The following is a 23,074-nucleotide window of genomic DNA, read 5'->3' as shown; positions in this document are numbered from 1 at the left end:
AGAGACGTGTGCTTGTTCCTTACTGTTTTCTGAGCAAAGACAGTGACTCTTCTCACAGAAACTGGACTTATCATTATTAATGAATAGCCTTTTCCCCATTTCCTCTCATTTCCCATTAGATCTTATTTTCTTAGTCTTATTTTTAGACTTTTATGTTAGGGGACTTCCCCAAAAGCTTGTTATGCTCCTTTAACACTTAATATACTCAGAAACAGTAAAATAACGTTACAGTAGAAGCCCAAAATCATTAATTCACTAATTAATCAAACATTCATTAATACCACTTCTATTGATACTTCTAGCCTACTGTCAGTAAATTATAAAATAATATTAATAAAATAACTTATTTGAAGTCTTTATTTATTTCTCGTTCATTTCTATTAATGTAGAGTCCATCAGCGTTGGGGTCAAGCAAAACCATGTTGCAACTCATTTATTTACAAAAATGGCTTAATGGCTCACAATCTGCCATATAATCATTTGACTGATAATAAGATACTGAGACAATATGGACACAATCCTAAATTATATTACTGTATTACTGTAACTTGTCCTTTTTGTAAATAAATTAGTTACAGCATGATATATTTATGAACTATTCATAAAGTCAGTTTAACATTTGATTGTGCTACTAATTCATGTAAACTTGCCACCATAGATCAGTGGTTACATAACCTTAGAAAACGTTTGTGCATCACAGGTGCACTCTAGTACTAAAACAAATAGCAGTACAACCCTCACTTTATTGGGGCAAATTCCCTGGTATATTTGCCTCTGTAATCAAACTACTGGGGTCCCAAAAAACCTCATTGAGTATAATGTGCATATTTACTGCATGTACAACTGCTTTTGTACATTACAAATATGTAAAAGACTACATGTGAGTACATGCACCCTCACCTCAGGGGCCGGGCCAGGACAGATCAGCAAACAAGTTCAAACATGAAACATGCATCACTAAGACCCTATGTATTTATGCAAACTGGACATGTCTGTAGATAAATGCATTGTTGCATCTTTCTTTTGTGGCATGGAGCTCAGTGCAGGGGAAATAATTGCCATGGGGACACATCTCTGCTGCATCGCCTTCAGATATGTCATGAGAGGAAGGAAAGCAGTTGTTTCATCTTTTTCTTGCTTAGTTTTTTTTGCTGCCCTCTGCCTCTCACACTCCTTATATGGGAAAGGAATTAGTTGCGCGAACAAGGGCGGAAACACAGCGCGGTGACGGCTGGGTAAACTGACATACAGGAAGAAAAAGACGAAGCTCAGTCTGCTCTGCGAACCTGTTCCCTGCACCTCCCCACCGCAGATACACGGAGATATTAAGGACCAAATCACTGCTTGACCAGTTTAGCAGGTAAGCAGTATGCAGTTGCTGCGCTGTACGGTTTGTAGCTCATTAAGCGGTTTTGCTTGAGATGAAAAAATAAGCTAAAGAGGGAAAAATGCGTCGCCGCTTCCTCTAAGCAGAATTCATTTATTGAAATCGGTGTGATGCTAACACACCCCGGTTAGCCGACTCCGTTAGCCTTCAAAATCTAAGCCTGACCACTGACCGACACAGACCTTTTAAAATGTTTTAAACGTTCATTTAATTCCCTACTTCTTCTTTCTCAGATGAGGGACGCTGGTTCGCTGAAATGTGACTACTTCTTTTTTTCTGCAGACTAGTGCAACATTAGCTAACAGAGGGAGGGGTGTGTGAGAGGAAAAAAAAATCAGGAAATGCCGAAACAGACAGCAGACACTCAACAACGGGGAGGGGGGGTTGACGGACACAAATTAGACTAACAATATATACAACTCTAGTCTAACGTCTTTACTGCTCTGACAAGGAGAAACAGTTAGTCGGGAGTTGTGTTGCTATCTGTCGCTTTGTCGCCGATAGTGTTATGACACATTTTGTATAGCCCGCAGATTTGTCTCCTCATCGATGAAACCGCTTTCCAGCAAACGTTAACGTCATGTAGGAAAACACATTTTGCCTTTTAGAAACTTAATTCTAAAAGGGATTTAATCTTTCATATCCCACCGATGCTGGACTAGTGGTAAACAGTGGTTTCTGGGCCAGGGTAGACTAAATTAGCCGGGGACACAGAGTTCCCCACGACACCCACCAACGGCTCTGCTAGCTAGCTTTAGCCACGCCGTTTCTCGTCCTCGGCCGTCTGATTGAAACCCCAGTGATCGCATTAACATCAGCGGCTTGAACTTGATTTGTTTGGAGGCTTGAGCCCACCGAAGTAGGACTGTGAGCAAGGTTAGAGCTGACGGCCATTGCTTTGGCCTACTTCTGCCTCTGCGACAAAGAAAAACGATGTGTGTTTTGTTTTAATCATTGCAAATACATAGAAAGGGCTACACATACACTGCTGGACTCTGACTCCTTTATGTCTGAACGTCTGCACCCTCGCCCCCGAAGGCAGAGAGGCACAAACCCTCACACAGGCCTAACCTACTTCACTGCCCCTGTATGCTGATGGTGCTTTATGCAGAATATTTCTGCTATATGTCCACAAAAGTAGGTCTGTGGATGCAGTCAGCAGTGTTTTACATCTTGGAGAAAGATGAGCAAGAGCTGTAATGTAGAGTGAGAAAATGTAAACCACTTAAAATACATCTTTCCATAGACTAGGGGCCATGGCTGGATTACTGAACTGTGCAAAGTGGGCAGCTCCCTACAGGCCCCAAAACCCCCAGGGTTCCCTCCATTTCTATCTACAGTAATTTGATTAATGTCAAATTTGTTAGAAATTTACACCACTGAAGTAGAATAACGACTATGACTATCCTCCATCTTGTGGCCCTGGTCTGGAAGTGTCAAAATCTATTTTTATGACCATAATTGTTTAAGTTATATTGAGCTCATTAGTTGTAAAGTTGTATTTTGCTCTTTCTGTGTCTAACACACAGAAAACTTGGACAAGGTAGTATCATTCCACCATAGGAGACATGTCCTGGTGGTCTCTTGGTGCCAGGGGGAATAATGAAACTGCCAAGTATAGCTGCGGTCAATAGGGGTCCAACAACAAATTTAGAAGGTTAGTCTGGCCATGTCAGGGGCTCTTATGTATTTGTGTTATGACATCTGAAAGTATATTTGCTTTGTTAGAGCTGCTATATCTAATTGATATTTCCCTTGGGCCATTTGTTAAAGTTTATTCCTTTGTAGATTATATTCATGTTGTTGCCTTCATCCCAGCACATGATTCATGCATTTATGTGCTTTGCAGACATTGTACTGTCATTGTTTAATATTCTTAGCCTGAAATTTACTTTAAAGCGTAAGGCTGGCGACAAATTTCACGAAAAGACCAATAACAACAATAAGTTAGTCACCTTGTCTCTTTCAAAAAGTAAAAAAAAATTCCTGAAACAGCTGAACACTAGCTTTTAGCAAATGTTACTCAGACAGAATGAAATAGTGCATTTATTAGGCCCTGTTTTCAGGGTTAGACTTGGATCTTGTGGTGAGCTTAGGTGATCTCAGCTTTGTCCTCACCAGGGGGACGTGAAGAATAACATCAAGTCCTCTGAAGTCATAGTAAGAAATTTCAGTATTTATGTGGGACTCAACTTAAATGACAATTCTCATGTTCAACGTAATTGAGGAATATGTTATCCAGTGCAGCAGAGTGACTTGATGCGTTTTGACTAGTTTTTGGAGAACAAGAAACTTTGGACACACATACTTGTTGGTAAAATCAATTCATTGTTAGCTTTGGGTCCAAGCTTCTGCACATGTAATCTATTTTCCTAAATTCTAGCTTAAAAATGCAGCTGTGGAATTCCTCCACCTCTGAAGTTGTAGTTAAGCCCAATTTTTTACCCATCTTGCCTTTTTATAGTGCGTAAATTCTAAGGAAAAAGTTATGGCAGGCACCATTTCCTGTCCTGAGTCATCATGGCTATATCTGCCCTCATGTCTCTGGAAAGTTGTTTCTTCTTCCTTGACAGTGGAGTTTCGTTGGCGGTCACCACTTGGCTTGAACATCTGTGGTCACATTACTTTAGTGGACTTGAGGAAAGGGTCTCAACCATTTAAACTGATACAGCAACACACTGAAACAGCATCCAGAGCCCCCAACAATACACTTTAACAATTAACAGTACCTTTTTAAAAACAGTCACATCTAAATGTTGTTTTTTGTGTATATTTCTGTACTCCACTTACACCTTTAGGGGCCACTCCCTTCCTGTATCACTGGTGAGTCATTTCTCAGCTGAGACCAGGAAATGTAAGAGTTGAACTCTGGTATCCACAGGTGTACTGTAAATGTAGCTGTGGCCCTGAACATTAAGGCATGTAGGTCAAGGGTAGCGAGGGTGTGTGTCCTGCTATGATCTAATTTATCTCTAAGCCTTGTGGAGAAATGAATTTACAACCCTGTCTGAATGAGTGAGGCAGAGCAAAGGGAAGTTTAGGCATTTTGAAATGGAGCTGCTATAAGAGTAGTACTTCATCTTTCAGAGTAAATGAATGTTTTGCCTTTTGTTTTCAAAGGTGAAAAGCCATCACCCCTCCTGGAGTAGTTTCAGTAAACATTTTAGGGTTGTTAGTAATATAGTGCTACTGATATTCAGGCCTATTGACATGAAGTAATTTAACAGCTTTACGGCTGACATAATGTATAAGCTACTCCACCCTGCTTTAAGGCACCATTACTGCCTACAATAACATGATTAATATGGGCTTCAGGGTGAGCCTGAGTCATATGATAGCATAATGCAATTTTAGCTAAGTTTTCCAACCTGCCATAAACACAAATCTGGCAAAAACTTTGCATTTCCTCAAGATTTTAACCTGAATAAGATTCAAATTTAAAGATATATTACAGGCACAAGATGCCACCTGCCAGCTCAGCCTTGTATTGTTTGAAATCCTTTGATAATAGTGCCAATATGATACCTGATATTTGATGACAGTATTTTTTTTTTTTTTTGATTACTAGCTGTAAGAAAGATAGAAAGGTCTAAAATTACCAAAATGTGTATTGTAAATCCATATTTAAATGATCTAACAATAAGCAAGCAATATTATCAGTCAGGCACCAAAAGCTGGCAAAATGTCTTGATTTGTCTGATCAATAGTCCAGAATAAAAGATTCAGTTTCACAGTGATGCAAAACAGAGAAAACAGCAAATCCTCAAAATTGAGAAGCTGGAACTGGGAAATATTTGGTGTTTTTGCTTGAAAAATTATGAACAATTAATCAGTTAAAATATTTGCCAATTTGTTATCAGTCATTCGACAAATCGTGTTTTGAGAATGTAAAAGTTTGATACTCAGCTCTACATAATAGTATCCATATTAGTTTGCAACTCATTTATGCAACTGAAACTCTTTTCCCTCTTGTTTTTATACCCAGGAGAGCGCATACGTCTTAACCTGTAGCTTCAACTATCACAGCCAAAATGTTAAGCACTCTCAGTCATTAGTTCTCCAAAGACGTAGTTCAGTGCCTCTGTAGTGAAAGTGAGACGGTGGCAGCTGGTTTATCTCCTGGACTCATTAGTGAGAGTGGTCTGTGTGACTCCATTCATCGTCAGCCAGGTGTAAGTACCTGAGACTGGAGACACTCTCAGCCACACAGATGAAGGCAGCGTCGGGTTACGGCTGCCTTATGTAATGTTAGCCTTTTTCGTTAGGCGTGTCTGTGAGTACTTTAAGGTGTAAGATTATTCTATATTTGAATTGAAGTTAGTTAGTCGGGTACTTGAATGGGTGTGTTAGGAGTATCAGTTTGCATGTTGGCACACATTTCTCACTGTTTTGCTGTTACCAGATTTAGTCCCATCTTTAATGTTGTTGTTTAACCACTTCCTTACTTTGCTCTATTGCTCCTGCCCTTATATTATGAAATTGTTTTGTTGTGAAATATACAAGCACGTTGAGCGGACATACTTGGGATGACAGGGCAGGTCTGCACTCCTCACAGAGTCAGCAGTAACTGGTAATGATCTACATAGCTTTACTCAGCAAGTCCTGACCTGCTTTACCAACAATCCCATTCCTACTTTTTCGTTACTCGTCCACAGTTGAGTATCACTGATCAGTTGGAATTCAGTGACTTTCCCTCCAGGGCTGGCAAAGGATGCCTTGAGATTTGCACATGTACATATTTACAGTTTTTGGCTCCATTTTTAAAATTTTGGGGGATTTGGTCTGTGTGGACTATGTTGGACATTGGGATTCAGTGTAAACTGTGTGCACAAAATAACTGCAGACTGTTTTGAACTCCAAGTGAATTTCAGTGCTATTTCAGGGCTTCTTTCATGCCTTGTAGGACTAAATCAACCAACTGCAAATGTGCCCAGGATTCAGAGCACTGCTGTTGTTATCTTAGTATCTAAATTTTAATTGCAGTGATTGCCTTCATCTTGTGTCCCAGGGGTAATTCAGTCCCCCAATTAAAAGGCTTGAACAGAAAGTACCACTGTGCCTTGATAATTGTAAACAGTTGATCAAGACGGACACAAACACCAGTACAAGTATTGAAAGCTTTTAGTGTCTAGTTTGGTCTAAAACTGGCCCGTGGATGCAGTTGCAAAATCTGTATTTTGTTGAGACAGTTCAGCAACTGAGCTATAATGTCAGATAACTAAAGTCTGTATTTAGGGCTTCAAAAAATGTAATAAATGTTGTATGAAATTTGCTGCTTAAAGAAGTCCTTGTCCAACCATTCTTACTGCTGTGTAGACTAGTATTGTTTGAGAATAAACAGATGGGTCAGGCATCAATTACATCTTTGAAGCATCTTTATTCGTAGCCTGTTGCATCAGTTTAAGAGTGTTTGGCTCAGGTTAATGAGTTACAGATATAACAGTGATGCAAAAACAGGATTTAAATGGCCTCTAGCTGTTGTATATTTTGAACGGGGATGCTTGGTGTCGGCTCTTCCTTTTTTCAGCTGTCTCAATCCTCTTCTCCAACTTTACAGGTATGGCTGAGTTGGCGAGTCTGGTGCAGCGGCTGGAGGTGGCGGTGGGTCGTCTGGAGGCCATGTCAGGCCCTGGAGATTCTGCTGGGGGAGGTAATCATCAAATGTCATTATTATGAAACAATTACTCTATGTTACATGAATAAAAGATGTCTGGTGATAGTTTCTTTGAGTGAAATATCCATGTATGTTTATGTGCAGATACCAAAGTTGAGTTTAAAGGAAGCTGTTCTTGCAAATCAGATAAACATGTTAATGGAAGCTTAAAACCCTGTTTTATTTTTATTTATTTATTTAAAAAAATTTTTTTTTTTTTTTTTTAAATCTTTACAGCTGTATCGGTGTACGTCGAGGCTTTTGACGGGATTGTTAGCGGTCCTGTGGCCCAGTACGTGTCCCTCAGCCAGAAGATAGGAGGCGATGTCCAGAAACACGTAAGTCAATTTTAAGATACAACATGGTATAATATGTGCTAATTAAAGGTAAAGTTTAAGTAAAATGCATTCAGATAATAGTTAATTAAAATAATTTATAGTAAAAACATCCAAAAACACTGAGATGATGTTTTGTTTTTCACCTTTTTTTAAGACTTTTTGAATTCCCTCTCTTGTCCTACCAGGCAGATATGATAAAGCAGGCATTCTCCAGTCAGAGACAACTCCTCATGACGGCCTCGTCCTCCCAGAAGCCCTCTGATGTGAGTTAAACACACTTGACGTTCGCTAAGTCAGTCAATGTCTCAGCTAAATAGACAGCACATTGATCGATCAGGTTGAAACAATCTGCATAATTCATTAAGTTTGCCTCCTGTCCTGAATCCCTGCAGCCCCCTCACTCTTCTGTACAGGGTGTCTGTCAGTCTTGTTTCTCCTCATTTCCTGCCCCATTACATATGCACATTTACAAAACAAGACTTGGTATTGATGGTGTTGGTTATTAAGTCACTCACCCCAACTAATCATACTCCCATGATAATAACAATAATAATGGTATTATAGATATTATATATTATTGGTTGCACATGCATAACTGGTGTTACTTCCATATTCCACACTATCGTGTGACTGGACATGAGACTTGCTGTTCAATGGCTGAAATTTCTATTGTGGAACTTTTAATTTGTATCAGTGTTTTGTTTTTGTGTTTTTTTGTCACAGCACACAAAAAGTCATCAGACTGATTGGAAAAAGTTTCTGAATCTAAAACTTTAATTTGCTAAAAATCTACTATATGAGGGAAGAATTCTTTAAATGTGAAAACTTGTGTCTTCTCTTTCCCGCTCAGGCAGTTTTGACGACCCTCCTGCAGCCGGTGTCCAAAGCCATCCAGCAGGTGCAGGCGTTCCGCGAGCAGAAACGCACCTCGCCGCACTTCAACCATCTCTCTGCTGTCAGCGAGAGCGTGCCTGCCCTCGGATGGGTCGCCATGGTGAGACTGGGGATGGTAGTGCTTAATCAGCAGGAAAATAAACTTTTTAGCAATGTAGTTTGTATGTTATGTGTGAGTGATTTTATGTTTGTGCTTTGTATGTATGAATGTTTGTATGTTTGTATGTATGTGTGTGTGTGGGTGGATAAATGAGTGTATAATGGCAGGAAACAAGCCTCTCTTTGATTCTGTCATCGCTGTCTGGTGAGCGACAGTTTCTTGGCTGACACACAGACGCCAGCAACAGAGCTGCACTGTTTAGATGATTAACTCTTTGTTGTTGTTGTTCCTTCTCTTATGAATAATACATCAGCTTTTCAAATTCACATAACACATTCATTCTTTGTACGCCTACTCATGTATCTCAAAGATCTCATCATTAACTTGAACTGGATTTATTACGTATACCACTCTTTTGCTACTGTAGTATACAAAATAAAGGAGATGTTTGACATTTTTTAATTTGCTTTCCTGCCAGGAGTTTGATGACAAGATTGATAGCACTCATCTTTCTACGCTAAATATGAAGCTACAGTCAGGAGGCAAGAAGCGTAGCTCAGTATAAAGACGGGAAACAAAGGGAAGCATGCTTACAGACGCATCCAAAGCTCTCTAATTAAACCAATAGTTTATGGAAATAGGCTTGTTTTCTTGCTGGGAGTTGGATTGCGAAAAAAAGTGTATTTCCCAAAATGTTGTAACTATATCTTTAACCTCAGTTAGGACACGAATGCAGTAATGTTTAAAATCTTTTTTTTTTATTTCTTTGTCCCAGGCTCCTAAACCATGCCCCTATGTTAAAGAGATGCTGGATGCCGCCATGTTCTACACTAACCGTGTGCTCAAGGAATTCAAGGAGAAGTGAGTAAAACTTCTGTTTCCTATTGTCTGCAGCAGTAAAGCTGTCCACACACTAATTTTAGATACAACGCAGTAAGAGTCAAGAGGGACTCCTTTTGCAATTTGTTCTTATTTTTTTTAGAAGCTGCGTCATTTTGTTTTTGAAATGTTGTAACATCTGAGATACAGGTACATCTGTCTTTCATCCTTTCCTTCCTTGAGGGTCTTTTTTAAGTTGAAGTATCCAGTAGTTTTACTGAGTCAGTGCGGCCACACAACACGCTGATGCACTGGGGGTAGACTTCCCCTATTTAGACCTGAAATCAAGCTTTAGTGTTTTTGAGCAGATCTGAGTTACAGTCTAGTTAGAAGGTAGAAGTCTCAGACTAAAATCAGCTTCTTTATGCTGAACAGTTGCACAAAAACACGACTTGTATTCAAATTTGTCGGTTAGCTTTCAGCAGGGTTGAATGCAAAATAGTAGTCCTGTCTGTTTTCCTGTGGGACTGACAGACCATTGAAAAAGCACAGGGGGAAAAAGAAACTAAAAAGGAAACTAAAAAGGGGGAAAAAGAAACTAAAGAAACATATCTATCTATATATATATATATATATATATATATATATATATAAAAAAAAAAAAAAAAAAAAAAAGATTTGAATGCAAAAAGATGATCACCAGATGATCCTGCTTTCCTCTCCAACAGGGACAAGACACATGTGGACTGGGTGAAGGCCTATGTCTCCATCTGGACTGAGCTGCAAAACTACATCAAACAGCACCACACCACCGGACTGACCTGGAGCAAGAGTGTGAGAATTACAACTAGAAATCTTCTGAAGAGAAAACTGAGGAGTAAAAGTTCTTTGCTGAAAGTGAAGAATAAGACACACTTATAAAGCAACTGACTCTTAGTGACAGTGAAGTAAGAATAGCCTTCAAGAGCAGCTCTAAAGTGATCACATGATTTACTCAGTGAATTGTTTACAATTCTTTATTGCTTAACATTTATTGTTTAATTTACATCACATCTACATATCTAAGTTTACATATTGGGATAAAATAATAGGAAATTGAAGCAAGAAAGAATTCCTGAAATTCCTCTGCTGATAGACAAGGCACATCAAAGAAATGATCTTATAACAGGAAATTAGTTCCACATTGACAAGTTCAGACAATGAATAGACATGGGAGGTGACTGCAAACAAAATCAGTCGGCTTCATTTTTATTCCCTGATAAATCCAAATAAGAAAGGTGCTGTAACATCCTTTCAGATGTTCAAACCAAGTGCAAATAGAAGTACAATATCAGAGCTGCAACAATCAGTCAATTAACTGATAAGTTTATCGACAGAAAAATAACTATGGCAACTATTTTGATAATATAACTGTCTGTTAATTGTAGCTTTTCCTGAACACGATTGTTTACAAATGTTTCTTGAATCATGTGCTCTGACATTACATGGTTTCTGATTTTTAATTTTCTGTCCACCATAGGGCCCCATAGCTTCAGCCACTGCAGCACCTCCCTGTGCTCCTGCTGGTGGATGTCCTCCCCCACCTCCCCCTGGACCACCTCCTCCCCCCATGGACTTGAGCACATCCTCTAGTGGCGGTGCCAATTCTGGTGATGAGCGTAACGCTTTGTTCGCCTCCATCAACAAGGGATCCGACATCACCAAGGGTGGGTAGCTAAAATGTGGGGACTATATCTACTGTATTAACACAACTGCTGATCCAAAAAGACCACTTCCTGTTGCTCTTGAGGCTTTGAATAATTGAACCACACGGAGGCTTTTATTGTGAAAGTTACTGGAAACGCATTCCATTATGATCGAAGGTTGTACAGACTCCTGTTCGCTACGTCTTTATGAATCAGCTGGTTAAATGAATTGAAGGTGACAGGCTTTTACTGCAGTAAACATAGGTTAACATGGCCTTTTTGATGGAAAACACTGTGCATCGTAAAATCTGTTTGCAGTTGCTCATGGCAGTGTCCCAACCCTGTTTCTGACCTGTGGTTTTAGATTTGCATTAGACTGCATTTTTCATATTTTACATTACATATACTCATTTGGCAAACAATTGGCAAAAGCTGATTATTTTACTTATTTATTTAGAATATTTTGAAATCTGCACATCAGTTCAGTTTAGTCTTGGTGAGCATGTGCAAGTGAAATGGTTAATTTTTCCCGTTTTTATATTAGAAGTTTTTATTCACATAAATCAGTTATAAATTGAATGTTTTCGTCTTTGAGCCTGAAACATGTTAAACTGTAGACTTACAATGTCATTCCCTCTTTCCTTGACCCCTCCAGTCCTGAAGCATGTGAGTGAAGACCAGAAGACCCACAAGAATCCTGCCCTGAGGGGTCAGAGTGCTCCAGTTCGTGCTGGACCCAAACCCTTCAGTTCCCCCACTCCCCGACCTGCAGCCTCTCCCGCCCCGGCCCGCACTCTGCCCCCTGTGTTGGAGCTGGATGGGAAGAAGTGGAAAGTGGTAAGATGTTGGACTGCTCTCTCTACAGAGTTACATGAGAAATCACAGTCAATCCAACCATAGGTTAGAGCTGCGTTTATCCTGAGTTGTAGTTACGTTATTCCTGTAAAAGGAAAAACAATGAGCAAAGGACGGGGCCATATCAAAACATGTAGACATGTTGTTTTTGGTTGCTTTTAGCTGGAATGATTGTTTATGCAACGGGCCGAGAGGACTGCCAAAATTAGTCATTCAGTCAGGAAAAAAAAAAAATGTTGCCATTTAAAATAGCTTTTCTTAAATAGCTTCAGTGTTAAATCCTTATCTAAACTCTTACTGTCTAAACAGCTCTTGCTCTTGGTGTTGAACTCTTTAATTTCTTGTTCACTGTTTTTTTCTCTGTTCTTTATTGCCCCCTGTAGGAGAACCAGGAGGGCGCACAGAACCTGGTGATCAGTGACACTGAGCTGAAGCAAGTGGTTTATGCTTACAAGTGTAACAAGAGCACCCTGCAGGTCAAGGGCAAAATCAACTCCATCACTGTAGGTAAGATATGAACAACATACCAATAAGACACTGGAAATATTTGAGCATATACAGTAGGGTCCAAAAGTCTGAGACCACTGGGCTGAGACATTTGGACCCACTGTTAGTTGTAATCCGTTATGTCTTTGAATGGCCTTGCTCCTGCACAAGTGCTGTGTAGCCTTTGTCAACACAATCATTCAGATTGTAAAGTAAATAAAATACCACTACAGAAGTTGCAAAAAAAAAGGTGATTGAGTGTCAAAGAGTGTGTGATTGGAGGGTAGAACAATGTTTTTATTTTCCAAAGATCAACTCTTGCCAGTTGCATGACATGCTGTACATGCTTCTGTCCTCTAAACATGTTTGTTTCTCTCCTTTAGACAACTGTAAGAAAATGGGGCTGGTGTTTGATGATGTCGTGGGCATCGTAGAGATCATCAACTGCAAGGACATCAAGGTCCAGGTGTGTATAAAATGTAGTGTTATTACTGCTGTTATTATTAGGATCGTGTGTTGGCTTTGTTGCATTCCATGATATCACCCAGTGATTTCTGCATGAATGAACTTTAATGCATTTTTCACGAGCGTCCTGCTTTATATTCATGTAGTTGCACAATGACAACTGCAAGCTGCTCCGTTTTTGGCCACAGAGCAGCTCTCGTCCTTTTAAGGAAATCTTGGTGGTAGCAGTTAATCAGTGCAGAGATACAACAAAATGCATCCAACTTTTTGCTGTGCATCAGCAGCTGTGTTTGTACGGAGCTAAATTGTGTTGCCCTTTTTATATACCCAGGTCATAGGTAAGGTCCCCACCATCTCCATCAACAAGACGGACGGTTGCCATGTTTACCTGAGCGAAGGCTCCCTGAGCTGCGAGATCGTCAGTGCCAAGAGCTCAGAGATGAACATCCTGGTACCCAAAGATGGAGAATTCGTGAGTATCCGCTCAGGAGGGAAAAGAGATCATAAGATTTACATCATGCTTAATACTTTGTTATTGGCCTCTGTAGCTACTTTGACAATTATGTTGTAAAAATACATGAAGTGGCAGAACCAGACTTAATTAATTGAATAAGATGGTTTTACAAGCTCTGCTAAAAGACTGTTTCAGACAAGCAAGTCATTCAGACATAAAACCGACATCACATTTACATTTACAAAGTAAGTGCTCAATGTCACTTTTATGTGGAAGTCATGACGGCAACCTTATCAGGTCGAACCTGTGACATCTCTCTAACACTTTTAACATGGCACAAGTCTGACTCGAATGCTGTCATTTATTAGGGGATTAATAGTGAGAAGATGGGCTCGTGTTGCTTGGGTTCATGATGTCAGAACTATTTTTAACAGTTAAATGAAGTCAGGAATATTTTGTATTAACATGTCTGTTCAACATAAAATATTCATTTCAAGTTGAACATGACCCGTCCCTCTCTCTCTTTTTCCCTCGCTTAGACGGAGCTTCCTGTCCCCGAGCAGTTCAAGACCGTCTGGGACGGCCAGAAGCTTGTTACCACAGCAACAGAGATCGCCGGATAGACTGGGGCAGCGTGTGAAATGGCCGCCCCTCTTCGACACCATCCCCACCCCTTTTTTGCAAACGCCTACCTGACTGACCAACCACCCCACCAGCTAACTCTCACACTGTAGACTGAGATTCGGACCTCATGTGTTATATCTCCCTCCCTTCTTCCTTATCAGCCAATCACAGCTTAAGCTGTCCCTTCAATAAGCCAATGAGAGGACTGCTCGCTTTACCTGGAGCAAATCCTCCAGCCAATCAGCAGGGAGCAGCTTGTCATTCAAATTGGGTTTCCCTGTGAGCCAGTGAGCACTTTCCAAAAACCGTTCATAAGTTTTGCCAATAGCTGCAATGCTCTGTATGATATTTTTTATCTATCTGGATAATGCTAAGCTAAATTGGATATTAAGAATAGCCAACATGCTTCCTCTCTAACAGCACTGCAGCCAGGAGGGCCTGCTGTTGTGGCTTGATAGGTTTCTGTTTCATTATATGCAATTCACCGGTGAAGCACTTGTCAAAGACCTTTTTACAGTGGATAATGGTATCCATATCACCTCCACTGATGCTGACTGTAAAGTTATTAACATTTATAGTGGATAATGACGTATATAAAAATGTCAGCACTCTCAAAGCACATAAGTAGGAGTAAAAACAAGTTGCGTGCAAAACCACTGTCTATTTCACATCATGAAACTCTTCATCTAGATGATATTGGTGCAAATAAAATAGCAGGAAAAAATATAACTCCACGTGCTTTCCCTTAAATCCACCCATAGGACATTCCTGAGTATTAAAAACATTCCATATAAGGAGGCATGTAAGAAAAAGTTTGCGGTGAAGAGCAAAGAGATGTTGATACAAAGTGGCGGAGAAAGAAAATGACACAAAGAGACTGAAAGACATAATCATTGATTGTTGTTGAACGCTTCACCTCCACCTTAGTCTCTAGATTGGAAATATCAGCTGTAATCATCTGTAGAAATATGAACAATTATTAAATAGTCTTAAATATTAGCCCTCACCTTCAACATCTCTCCACTCGCTCCTAGCCATGTCTGCACTCTTCTGTCACCTTCAGCTCTTGTAGCTGTGAAGCTCTTTGCTGATTTTTATTTTTTTATATTGTCTCTTTCTTTCACCTCTTTCTTTTTGGGTCCAAAATCAGACGTCTGCTCATTAGTACTGGAGACATCATTAAAAGTGTTGCAATAAAATGAACACATTTTGGTGTCTTTATTGGATTCAACATGTAAAATGTACAGATGCAAATTATGTACATTAGGCTGTTAACACAAGATTTTTCTATTAAAAAAAAAATATTGACCTCATCAGGAGAGCTCACACTGAACATAACATTAGAGTCTAGTGTTAGTAGTACAGCAGTGGACTAACACGAATATAGCTGCTAAAATTAATATGGCATCAGAAAAACAACATTGACATGCAACAAGTGATCAGTGCAAAATGAATGTATGAAGTACGTGCTCTCTGCATCCCTGCTTTTGTTACTAAGCTCCAGTTTACTCTTAACTTGCATTATATTGCTCTTCAAACAATTGATTCAATTTCAGGTTATTGAAGCTGATATTTCATTTTACTCCCAATTTCACTGCCTGGATTCCATCAGTGTCAGCAGTGTTTTTAGCGCAGATAAGGCAGCAGGTTTGCATTGAACCACTCTCTGGTGAACTGGAGGTGGTCTCCCTCAGTTGCCAAGAAAACCAGCTTTTTGGCCTCGTCCATCGCCGCCAGGCCCAAACGATCCTGAACAGAGACACACACAGACCTCACACTCTGAGACCTCACTGTCTAAATGTAAAGGCAGTACTTGATGCAGGATACTAAACCATGTGTAAAAGTATGAAAGAGCTAAAAGAGGAACAGTCTGACATTCTTGAAAAAAAGGTTAATTGTTTTTTTTAAATAAAGATTGATACCATTTTCATTCAAAACAAATAACATCTCAAACTGTCAGACTATTCCTTTCAGACATTTATAATGAAATGTACAACACAAACTGAAAATAACTGCACTCTGCCTTGAAATATTTGACATGGAGGGAGCGCAGAGGAAAAACCAGCCAATTTAAAAAATAAAAAAAAATCTCAACCTTAATTTTAATAATAGTTTATCTAAATCAAACACCATTTAGAAACTACATTGTGCTTAGAAGCGTTTAAACCATCACACGTGACAAACAATTAACTGAAGAGACTTCCTGAGTTGGACACATCAGGGTATAAGTCCACCTCATTACAGCTATAAAGTAATGCTGTTGCTTTAAATCCCCATATTTAGCATTTATAAGCATATCAAATTTTAATTAATGGTTTATAACATTTTAATATAAGGACTTTTATTCTCATCTCCCCACAATTATATACTTACCGTACAATGCTACATATAATAATAATATGAAACTGCCTTTGGTGAGAAAAGTATAATTTTAAATGTAAGAGTTAAAAAATTCACAAATTTTAAATTTAAATTAGTATATAAAAATAATATCAGTATAGAACAAGAAGAGCAGTACAATTAAAATTAAATGAGGAATACCTTTGTGGGGGCCCTCAAGAAGAAATAAGAACAAAGAATAAAGTAAATAAGAAGAAGGCAGTGTACTGGGTTGAGGGGGAGCAGGCGGCTGAAGCCATGGTTTGTACAAAAGAAATGCACATTAAACTTTTATAAATAAATGTTCAGTAAGTGCAAAGGGTTAACAATCCTCACTGCAAAGACGACAAAGACCGTTACCTCTTTGTAGAGAACGCTCTCCTGCAGAGTCTCTGTCTCTTTGGCCTGGCCGGTTTTCAGGAAGCCGAACCACTATGAGAACAATCAGGAAAAGTCTGTTTGTGATGCTGAGTCATTGCATCCAGTGTTAAACACAGACACAGTATATATACTCATTATGGTACTGATACTCCTCCTGGTAAACTGAGGGAGCTGCAAGTGATGATGCTTTAATAAAGAGGTGTTTTGTGTGTTACCTCAGAATCAACAGGATCCACTACAGTGTCCTGCAGGAACTTGACCATGACGAACTTCTCCAGCAGCTGAAGATTCTTCTTATACGTCTCATTTACTCCCTTTAAAATCAGAAAGAAACAGAGATACAAGCTGATTATAATGAACTGGAATCAGATAACAGAAAAGTAAATATGTAAAATCACACAAACAGTGTGCAAAAAAAATGTAATTTAGTCTCGGAGCAGTATTTACTCTTCTTATTCCTTATGTAGCCATATTCATAAAAACATTTATGTCTTCTTTACAAATCAGTGCCCGTATTCCACTTTCTTTACTTTCTTCATTTTAAAGGTCTGTACTTCTTATCCTGTTTCTGGTCGGCTTTTTATTTACTTGAATTATAAACTGACCGACTGTATTAACTTTGCCTGTGGGACACTTTGGCCTTGTTGGTGCTACTTTAGGCGTTTTGGTCTGTACTGGACTCAGTGTTCACACAACCTTCACAAATTATACATAGAGCTTGTTTTATACATGCCTGAAAGCTCTTATTCTCCTGATTCTATCTGTGAAATGCATTTAAGTTTATCACATATCACAGAACTGACACATTGTGGGTTGAGATTATGGCTCCAAAGTGTTTTCCACACAAACTCTCCTACTACAGACCATATAGTCCCTTTTTTATGCCAAAAGAAAATAGTCGAGACAGAAAAACTGCCACTTCTACCATGTTTGTGCCTCTGTAACTTTGGCTCAGTATCTCTTCTACTCATTCTGACTTTTTGCTTGTAAAATAACCTTTGTATTTGACTGTTTGTGTCTTTTATATGTTGTCTGCTGCGAGCCTTGTCAGACTCAGATCTGTTATTCTTCATGGGTGACGAAAATAGTTTCGCCTCTTTTGTTGTTAATGTGCTCGTCTGTAAATTTCCACAGATACAAAAAGGAATTAATAATAAAAAACTAACTAGGGATTCATCAAGTTGTATATCTCTAAATTCCTTTTTTTAAAATAGTCACTTTTAAAGTTGCAGCAAATAATCTTGATTCACTTAATTTAGATCTTTTAATGGCATCTCAGTCTTCAGCAGCAGATGTCATGGACAATCAAACTCCATTTATTACTCCAAGAAGACTGTGAGATGCAGTTTAAAGCCCTGGAAATATCCAGTTAACTGAACCTGAAGATGTTTCATACGTAACCATATTTTCCCTTAAGTTTACTTGTCAAACTACAATTTCAATATGAATGAACTTTGACCCTTAATGCCCTTTTTGTTTTACCGAAATAGCAAGAGCTTGCACACGAGCATGACTGATCTCTCTGTGTTTGGTCTAATTATTCTGCTCGCAGACTCCAGGTGCGATCTGGTTTTGCAAAGTCCCGTATCCACATACTGACCCTTTCCTGATTGATGTCGGCCAAGAACAGGCTGTGCTTCTTGTACAGGTCGTCATTTAACGGATCGTGCCAGTACTGCGCCTGCACCAGGCTGATAACCACAGACACAACATCCAGTCAGTGCTGCACATCAGTTTAACAATAGTCCAGGACCAGTGGTGGCTGCTACACACACCAGCCACACGCAGTCATTCAGAGAGACTTACTGTTTTTGAACCAGATCAGAGTAAGCTCCACTGTTCAGAGCTTTGCGAATCATGTCACAGATATGAGAGCTCTCTCCGGGACACCTGGGCAGCCCGTACACTCCTGAGGAACGACAAAGACGTGCAGAGGTTATCTCGCCGAGACAGAGTTCATGATGATGATGACTCATATTCACACTGTCTTGTGGAGTTTTAAAAAAAAAAAAAATGACAGAGGAGCTATAAATAAAGGCCTTGTCTGGAGATACATGGTCACAGTGTCAACACGGAGGAGAAGTCCTTAAAATACTGGGAAAAAATTGACGTTTAAACATCTGCAGTTCAGTGACACTGAACAAATTCTGTCTACTGAGGAAGGTGATAAAAATCTAATTTAACTTTATTATCAAGAAGAGAAAATTCATCAGAGGTGCAAACACAGAAGCAATACAAGTAAAATAAGATAATGTATTACAGTCAGAAGCTCCAGAAAGCTATTAAATGGAACGTTTTTTGTCAAGGTCAAGAGTGAATTTTGAAACTCAAGTTTTATTGAAGACACAAATTTCACATTTGAAAACAATGATCTGTTGCTGTCTGCTGTTAATGGAGACCTTCATTATTCCTAGAAACGTTTTACTTGTTTAACCATATAATATCCCTGAAAAACTGCATAGAGATAATTCACAGCTGGACGTTGCATTATGTTGATATGTTAAGTAATGCTATATTTTATTGTTGTCAACTGTAGGAGCCATTTATTATTCCTGTTTGTTGTTTCGTTTGTTATTTGTTTTTCAACAAGTAAATATTCTAGATATTTGCTTCATGTAGATTAGATTTATTAGGCACTTTGTTTTGCTAATAATTTGTTTCGTTTGCTTAATTTTGCCAGTTGTATTTTTTTTGTAAGAACTGGGCAGCACTATAGACACCTAAGGTTTAATACAGGTAGGCAGATACAGGACCAGCATGCAACTGTGAGGGCCCACATTCATGGTAATGAAGGCGGGCAGTTCGTGGACGACAGTGAAGCTCTGAAACAGACATTTTGATATCAGGCTTTGGATAAACACGATTTATTGTTGGTTTTGTTTTGTATGACACGTGACACCAAAACGTAATGTAATATTATACAGTGACTTGGTGCAATTAGACTGAGAGTACTGCTAGCTTTGCTCAGGGAAGTGAGCCGATCTGGTGTTGTAGTTTCTCATAATAACGTTACCTTGGTGCTGACCGCCGATGGAGAGCAGGGTTTTCATTGGAGGAGAGGGACAGCGCTGAGCCACGGCCCTCCTGTGAGGAGAGGAACCAGGAGGAGTGAGAGTGAGCTTCCTCCTTCTTGTCAGGAACAGAGAACATGCTCAAACAGAGGATGCAGCCTGAGAACAAAGCTCAGGTTGAGAACTTTACCATCTTGACCTTCTCAAACAAAGCTGAAAGCATCTTTAAGATCCTGTATTTCCTTCCCTGTGAGAAAGAATAAGGCAAGAAGGGAATCTACCCCAACACAGGAACTGTTCAATTGCTCTCACATTCACATAACAAAACCATTCAGCGTCCAGAACAGGAGTTACATACAGAAATTGCGCCCCCTGGGAGAAGCCCATGGCATTGTATCCTCCCTTCAACTTGGGGTCCTGAGCCAGCTGACTGCACACCTCAGACACCTGCTCATTCACATCCATGAAAAACCCATTTTCTGTGTCCTGCAGGAGGAGAAACATGAAAAGTTCAAAGCATGACAGAGAGATTAAAAGAAGAAGACGAGCTCCATCCACGAGGAGAGATAAAGTCACGGTGTTGCGACGGATCAAAGGGAAAAGCAACAGAGTCGTACTGGTCTGCTATGAATATTAACACAGAAAAATTACACAGTCAAGTTGTAAAGGAGCTATTTTTCTGATGTAACTTTCGCCACTAGCACTGCAAATATCACAGAATAGGAATCCTTACATGTCATATGGATGAATCAATCAAAGACGTTCGGTTCACATGCAACATTCTTGGCTAAACGTGTCATATTTTTACATGAATTGTGAGTTTGTTCAAGAGGAAAAAGGGGACTTGATTTCTCTATTCAGTGCACTGAATTAATTTATGTTCTTTTCCAGAAAGTAAATAAAGTTCACACAGACAAATATCACACAGATTTCTTAGGTTAAAGTATCTAGTTTTTAACTAGAGAAAAACTATAAAATAACATAATATGGATAAAACATAACTTTAAAAACAGGTCTCTCCTATTTTCACATGATAAAAGAGCCAAAATAAGTGAGTGCAGACCTGTTTTCTCCAGCAACTTAATCATTTTGAAATTAAGATGCTTGCCTACAGACAAATTTTCTTCATAAGAGCTTTGGCAGTGGCTAGGGAGTAGGTTCATTAAAAAAAAAAAGTGCTTTACAGTGTAAAAGTACCTGTATGACGTTTTTCCCAATCATCAGTGAGAGCACGTAAACGCCAGAGATCTCCTCCTCGATCATCTTCTTCATCGCTCCCATGCTGAGAGGGTTACAACAGCTGTCACCTGGTGAACACATACATATTTACCTAATTATCATTTAAAGAGTTTAGCTAAATCTGACTCACTTTACAGCACTAAATGTAGCAGATGTAGTGTATGTTGGTTTTAAAATAACATGACATGTATTACCTACTTCATCCTAGACACTGTAGTTTATTTTGAGTCCCACAAACACTGTCCTGCTGCCATAAAGACTCACTAGACTCGTGTTTGCTATGAAAGTGGAACCAACAGTCTTGTGTGTCATAGACAGGGTAGGAACATTTAAAGTAGTGAAAAACATTGCAGGCTTTTGCCTTTTTGTAGGATTTATTGACAGAAAGAAAAATATAGAGAAACACCAGCCTTCGTCAATCTAACCTTATAAAAGGAAGACGAGCGAGGAGGTTTTTTTATTTTGTTTCTTTCACTTCCCATAACTGGGGTTTTCTAGCCATGGGAAAATGCATTTATTAACCTTTCAGATATAAGCATGGTTCTCCAGCTCTAAGGCTACATAGCACACTTCATCTACCTCACATTAAAGGCTTTGTGAAGTTTGTATTTCCCCAGTACTTTTCTTATTGTAAAGAAGTGATGTTTTTTACTTTCATTTTAGGTCTCTGCTATTTTACATAACAAAAAGAGCCAAAATAAGTGAGTGCAGACCTGTTTTCTCCAGCATCTCAAACACTTTGAAATCAAGATGCTTGCCTACAGACAAATTTTCTTCATAAGAGCTTTGGCAGTGGCTAGGGAGTAGGTTCACCTTTTCTCTTGAAAAGAGGGTCAAAATATGTGTGGATGCATAATGTGTTCATCATGGGAGTAGCTGTCCTGCAGGATTAACTTTCCCTTTCTGATCTGATATGACACTGTTAGCATTATGTCACATTATAAATCTTGAGATCATCAGTTTTCTTTTATTTTCCTGTCTCCTTATAACCTTAAGGTTATAACACAAAGGAGACACTATCAAAGATAATAGTTTTATTAGAACTAGGTTCAAATTGTCTTAAAAAAAAAAACAGTTTTGTTCATAATTTCAACTACAAAACGTACAACAGGTGAATATAATGTTTTCATCCTTTCAGTATAATAATGGGCAGTGCAGTCACTCACCCATTCCATGCCACAGCACCACTGGTATGGTCCCATTGTTGGAGTCGTGAATTTGGCTGCCAGCAGCCACCAGCACTGCACCGGCCAGGAGGAAACACAGGATGGCTGCTGTCATTCTGGATCCTGAAGAAACAAAGAGCAAGCATGCAATTATTTCTATAGCACTTTTCAAAACTGAAGTTACAAAGTGTTTCACAGAAATAAGACAAGATAGACGAGACAAGGCACACAATATAACACACAAGATAAAAGTTGGACAATCAGAAAAAAAGCCAAAAGATGCTTTTTAAAGATGTGAACACACTGATTTGGCTTCTCTGATCTGATTTTTACAATCTTAGCTGGAAAAGTGAGGACTGGATCAGTGATTTCACGTGGAGCTCAAACTTTAGCTTGGGATCAAAAGTATTTCAAATATTTTTACACTGGGTTCAACAATTTGGGCACAATTGGACATTAAAGTATCTGCTTCAATTGTAACACTGGTCTGTTTTGTTAGGGGGTCAGAAAGTGTATATGTTTGTGTTACAATGGTCAAACACATCGGTCAGTCATTGTGCAGAACTGAAACTAAGGTGTATTCATTTCCTGTTAGCGACAGTGCTTTCAATTCTTTATCACTGCATCTACACTGTCTCAGATATACCTAAAAAGCGTTAAAGTCGTGAATGTGCCCAGAAATTATACTGTATACTTATACAACATATTTTAAAATGGGTCAGAGAATCACTCATAAATTAGCTCGAACAAGCTAAGAGCTCAGGTTTTTACATCAAATACGTTTTTGGAACATGCAGTACCAGATTTAAGCTTTGACAGCGGTTAAAATCAAGCCAACATTCAAATACAGCACACCTTCCTTATAACAAGCCACATTAAAGTTAAAACATTATGAATCTACGAACACATTACTCACCGCTCGTGAATCCTTCCTGTTTCTGTTGGGCTACTTGTTGTTGCATGATGATGTTTAGACTGAACAGCCAATCAGATTAAGGAGGCGGGGCTACACGCAAACACGGGCCTCTGTTGCCAGATTGAACAGTTTTCCTCTTATTTGAGCTAAGAATTGATCTGGGCTGGTAACTGTAAGGGATACCTGGAGGGTGCAGTGTAGTTGTTCTAAAAACAATCGGGG

General features: G+C 39.1%; 2 protein-coding genes across 2 annotated transcripts; one reads left to right on the top strand and one right to left on the bottom strand.

Annotated features, from left to right (window-relative positions):
- The first annotated feature begins 1,207 nt into the window (after positions 1-1,207).
- cap1 (CAP, adenylate cyclase-associated protein 1 (yeast)) lies at positions 1,208-14,963 on the top strand. Its single transcript, XM_056399049.1, has 13 exons — positions 1,208-1,360; positions 6,945-7,037; positions 7,278-7,378; positions 7,564-7,641; positions 8,229-8,372; positions 9,148-9,233; positions 9,920-10,025; positions 10,711-10,897; positions 11,532-11,713; positions 12,115-12,238; positions 12,601-12,683; positions 13,014-13,154; positions 13,676-14,963. The coding sequence occupies exons 2-13, from the start codon at positions 6,947-6,949 to the stop codon at positions 13,757-13,759; spliced, it is 1,407 nt and encodes a 468-aa protein (XP_056255024.1). The 5' UTR covers positions 1,208-1,360; positions 6,945-6,946; the 3' UTR covers positions 13,760-14,963.
- ppt1 (palmitoyl-protein thioesterase 1 (ceroid-lipofuscinosis, neuronal 1, infantile)) lies at positions 14,955-22,978 on the bottom strand. Its single transcript, XM_056399050.1, has 10 exons — positions 22,853-22,978; positions 21,937-22,059; positions 20,729-20,838; positions 19,890-20,017; positions 19,534-19,604; positions 18,327-18,429; positions 18,121-18,211; positions 16,736-16,834; positions 16,500-16,571; positions 14,955-15,509 (listed from the first exon to the last, which is right to left on the bottom strand). The coding sequence occupies exons 1-10, from the start codon at positions 22,896-22,898 to the stop codon at positions 15,387-15,389; spliced, it is 966 nt and encodes a 321-aa protein (XP_056255025.1). The 5' UTR covers positions 22,899-22,978; the 3' UTR covers positions 14,955-15,386.
- Between the last annotated feature and the right edge of the window lie 96 nt (positions 22,979-23,074).

The sequence above is a fragment of the Seriola aureovittata genome, chromosome 16, assembly GCF_021018895.1.
Source record: "Seriola aureovittata isolate HTS-2021-v1 ecotype China chromosome 16, ASM2101889v1, whole genome shotgun sequence".
NCBI classification, from domain to species: Eukaryota; Metazoa; Chordata; class Actinopteri; order Carangiformes; family Carangidae; genus Seriola; species Seriola aureovittata.
The sequence above is the reverse complement of the archived record's forward strand: the minus strand, read 5'-3'. Positions and strand labels throughout refer to the sequence as shown.

Excerpts from the sequence above, each read along its gene's own strand:
- cap1 (XM_056399049.1), top strand. The coding sequence starts at position 6,947 with ATGGCTGAGTTGGCGAGTCTGGTGCAGCGGCTGGAGGTGGCGGTGGGT. Across the intron at positions 7,038-7,277 it reads TGGAGATTCTGCTGGGGGAG|CTGTATCGGTGTACGTCGAG; the intron begins GTAATCATCAAA and ends AAATCTTTACAG. Across the intron at positions 10,026-10,710 it reads GACTGACCTGGAGCAAGAGT|GGCCCCATAGCTTCAGCCAC; the intron begins GTGAGAATTACA and ends TGTCCACCATAG.
- ppt1 (XM_056399050.1), bottom strand. The coding sequence starts at position 22,898 with ATGCAACAACAAGTAGCCCAACAGAAACAGGAAGGATTCACGAGCG. Across the intron at positions 20,839-21,936 it reads GGTGCTGTGGCATGGAATGG|GTGACAGCTGTTGTAACCCT; the intron begins GTGAGTGACTGC and ends TGTGTTCACCAG. Across the intron at positions 20,018-20,728 it reads TTGGGAAAAACGTCATACAG|GACACAGAAAATGGGTTTTT; the intron begins GTACTTTTACAC and ends CTCCTCCTGCAG.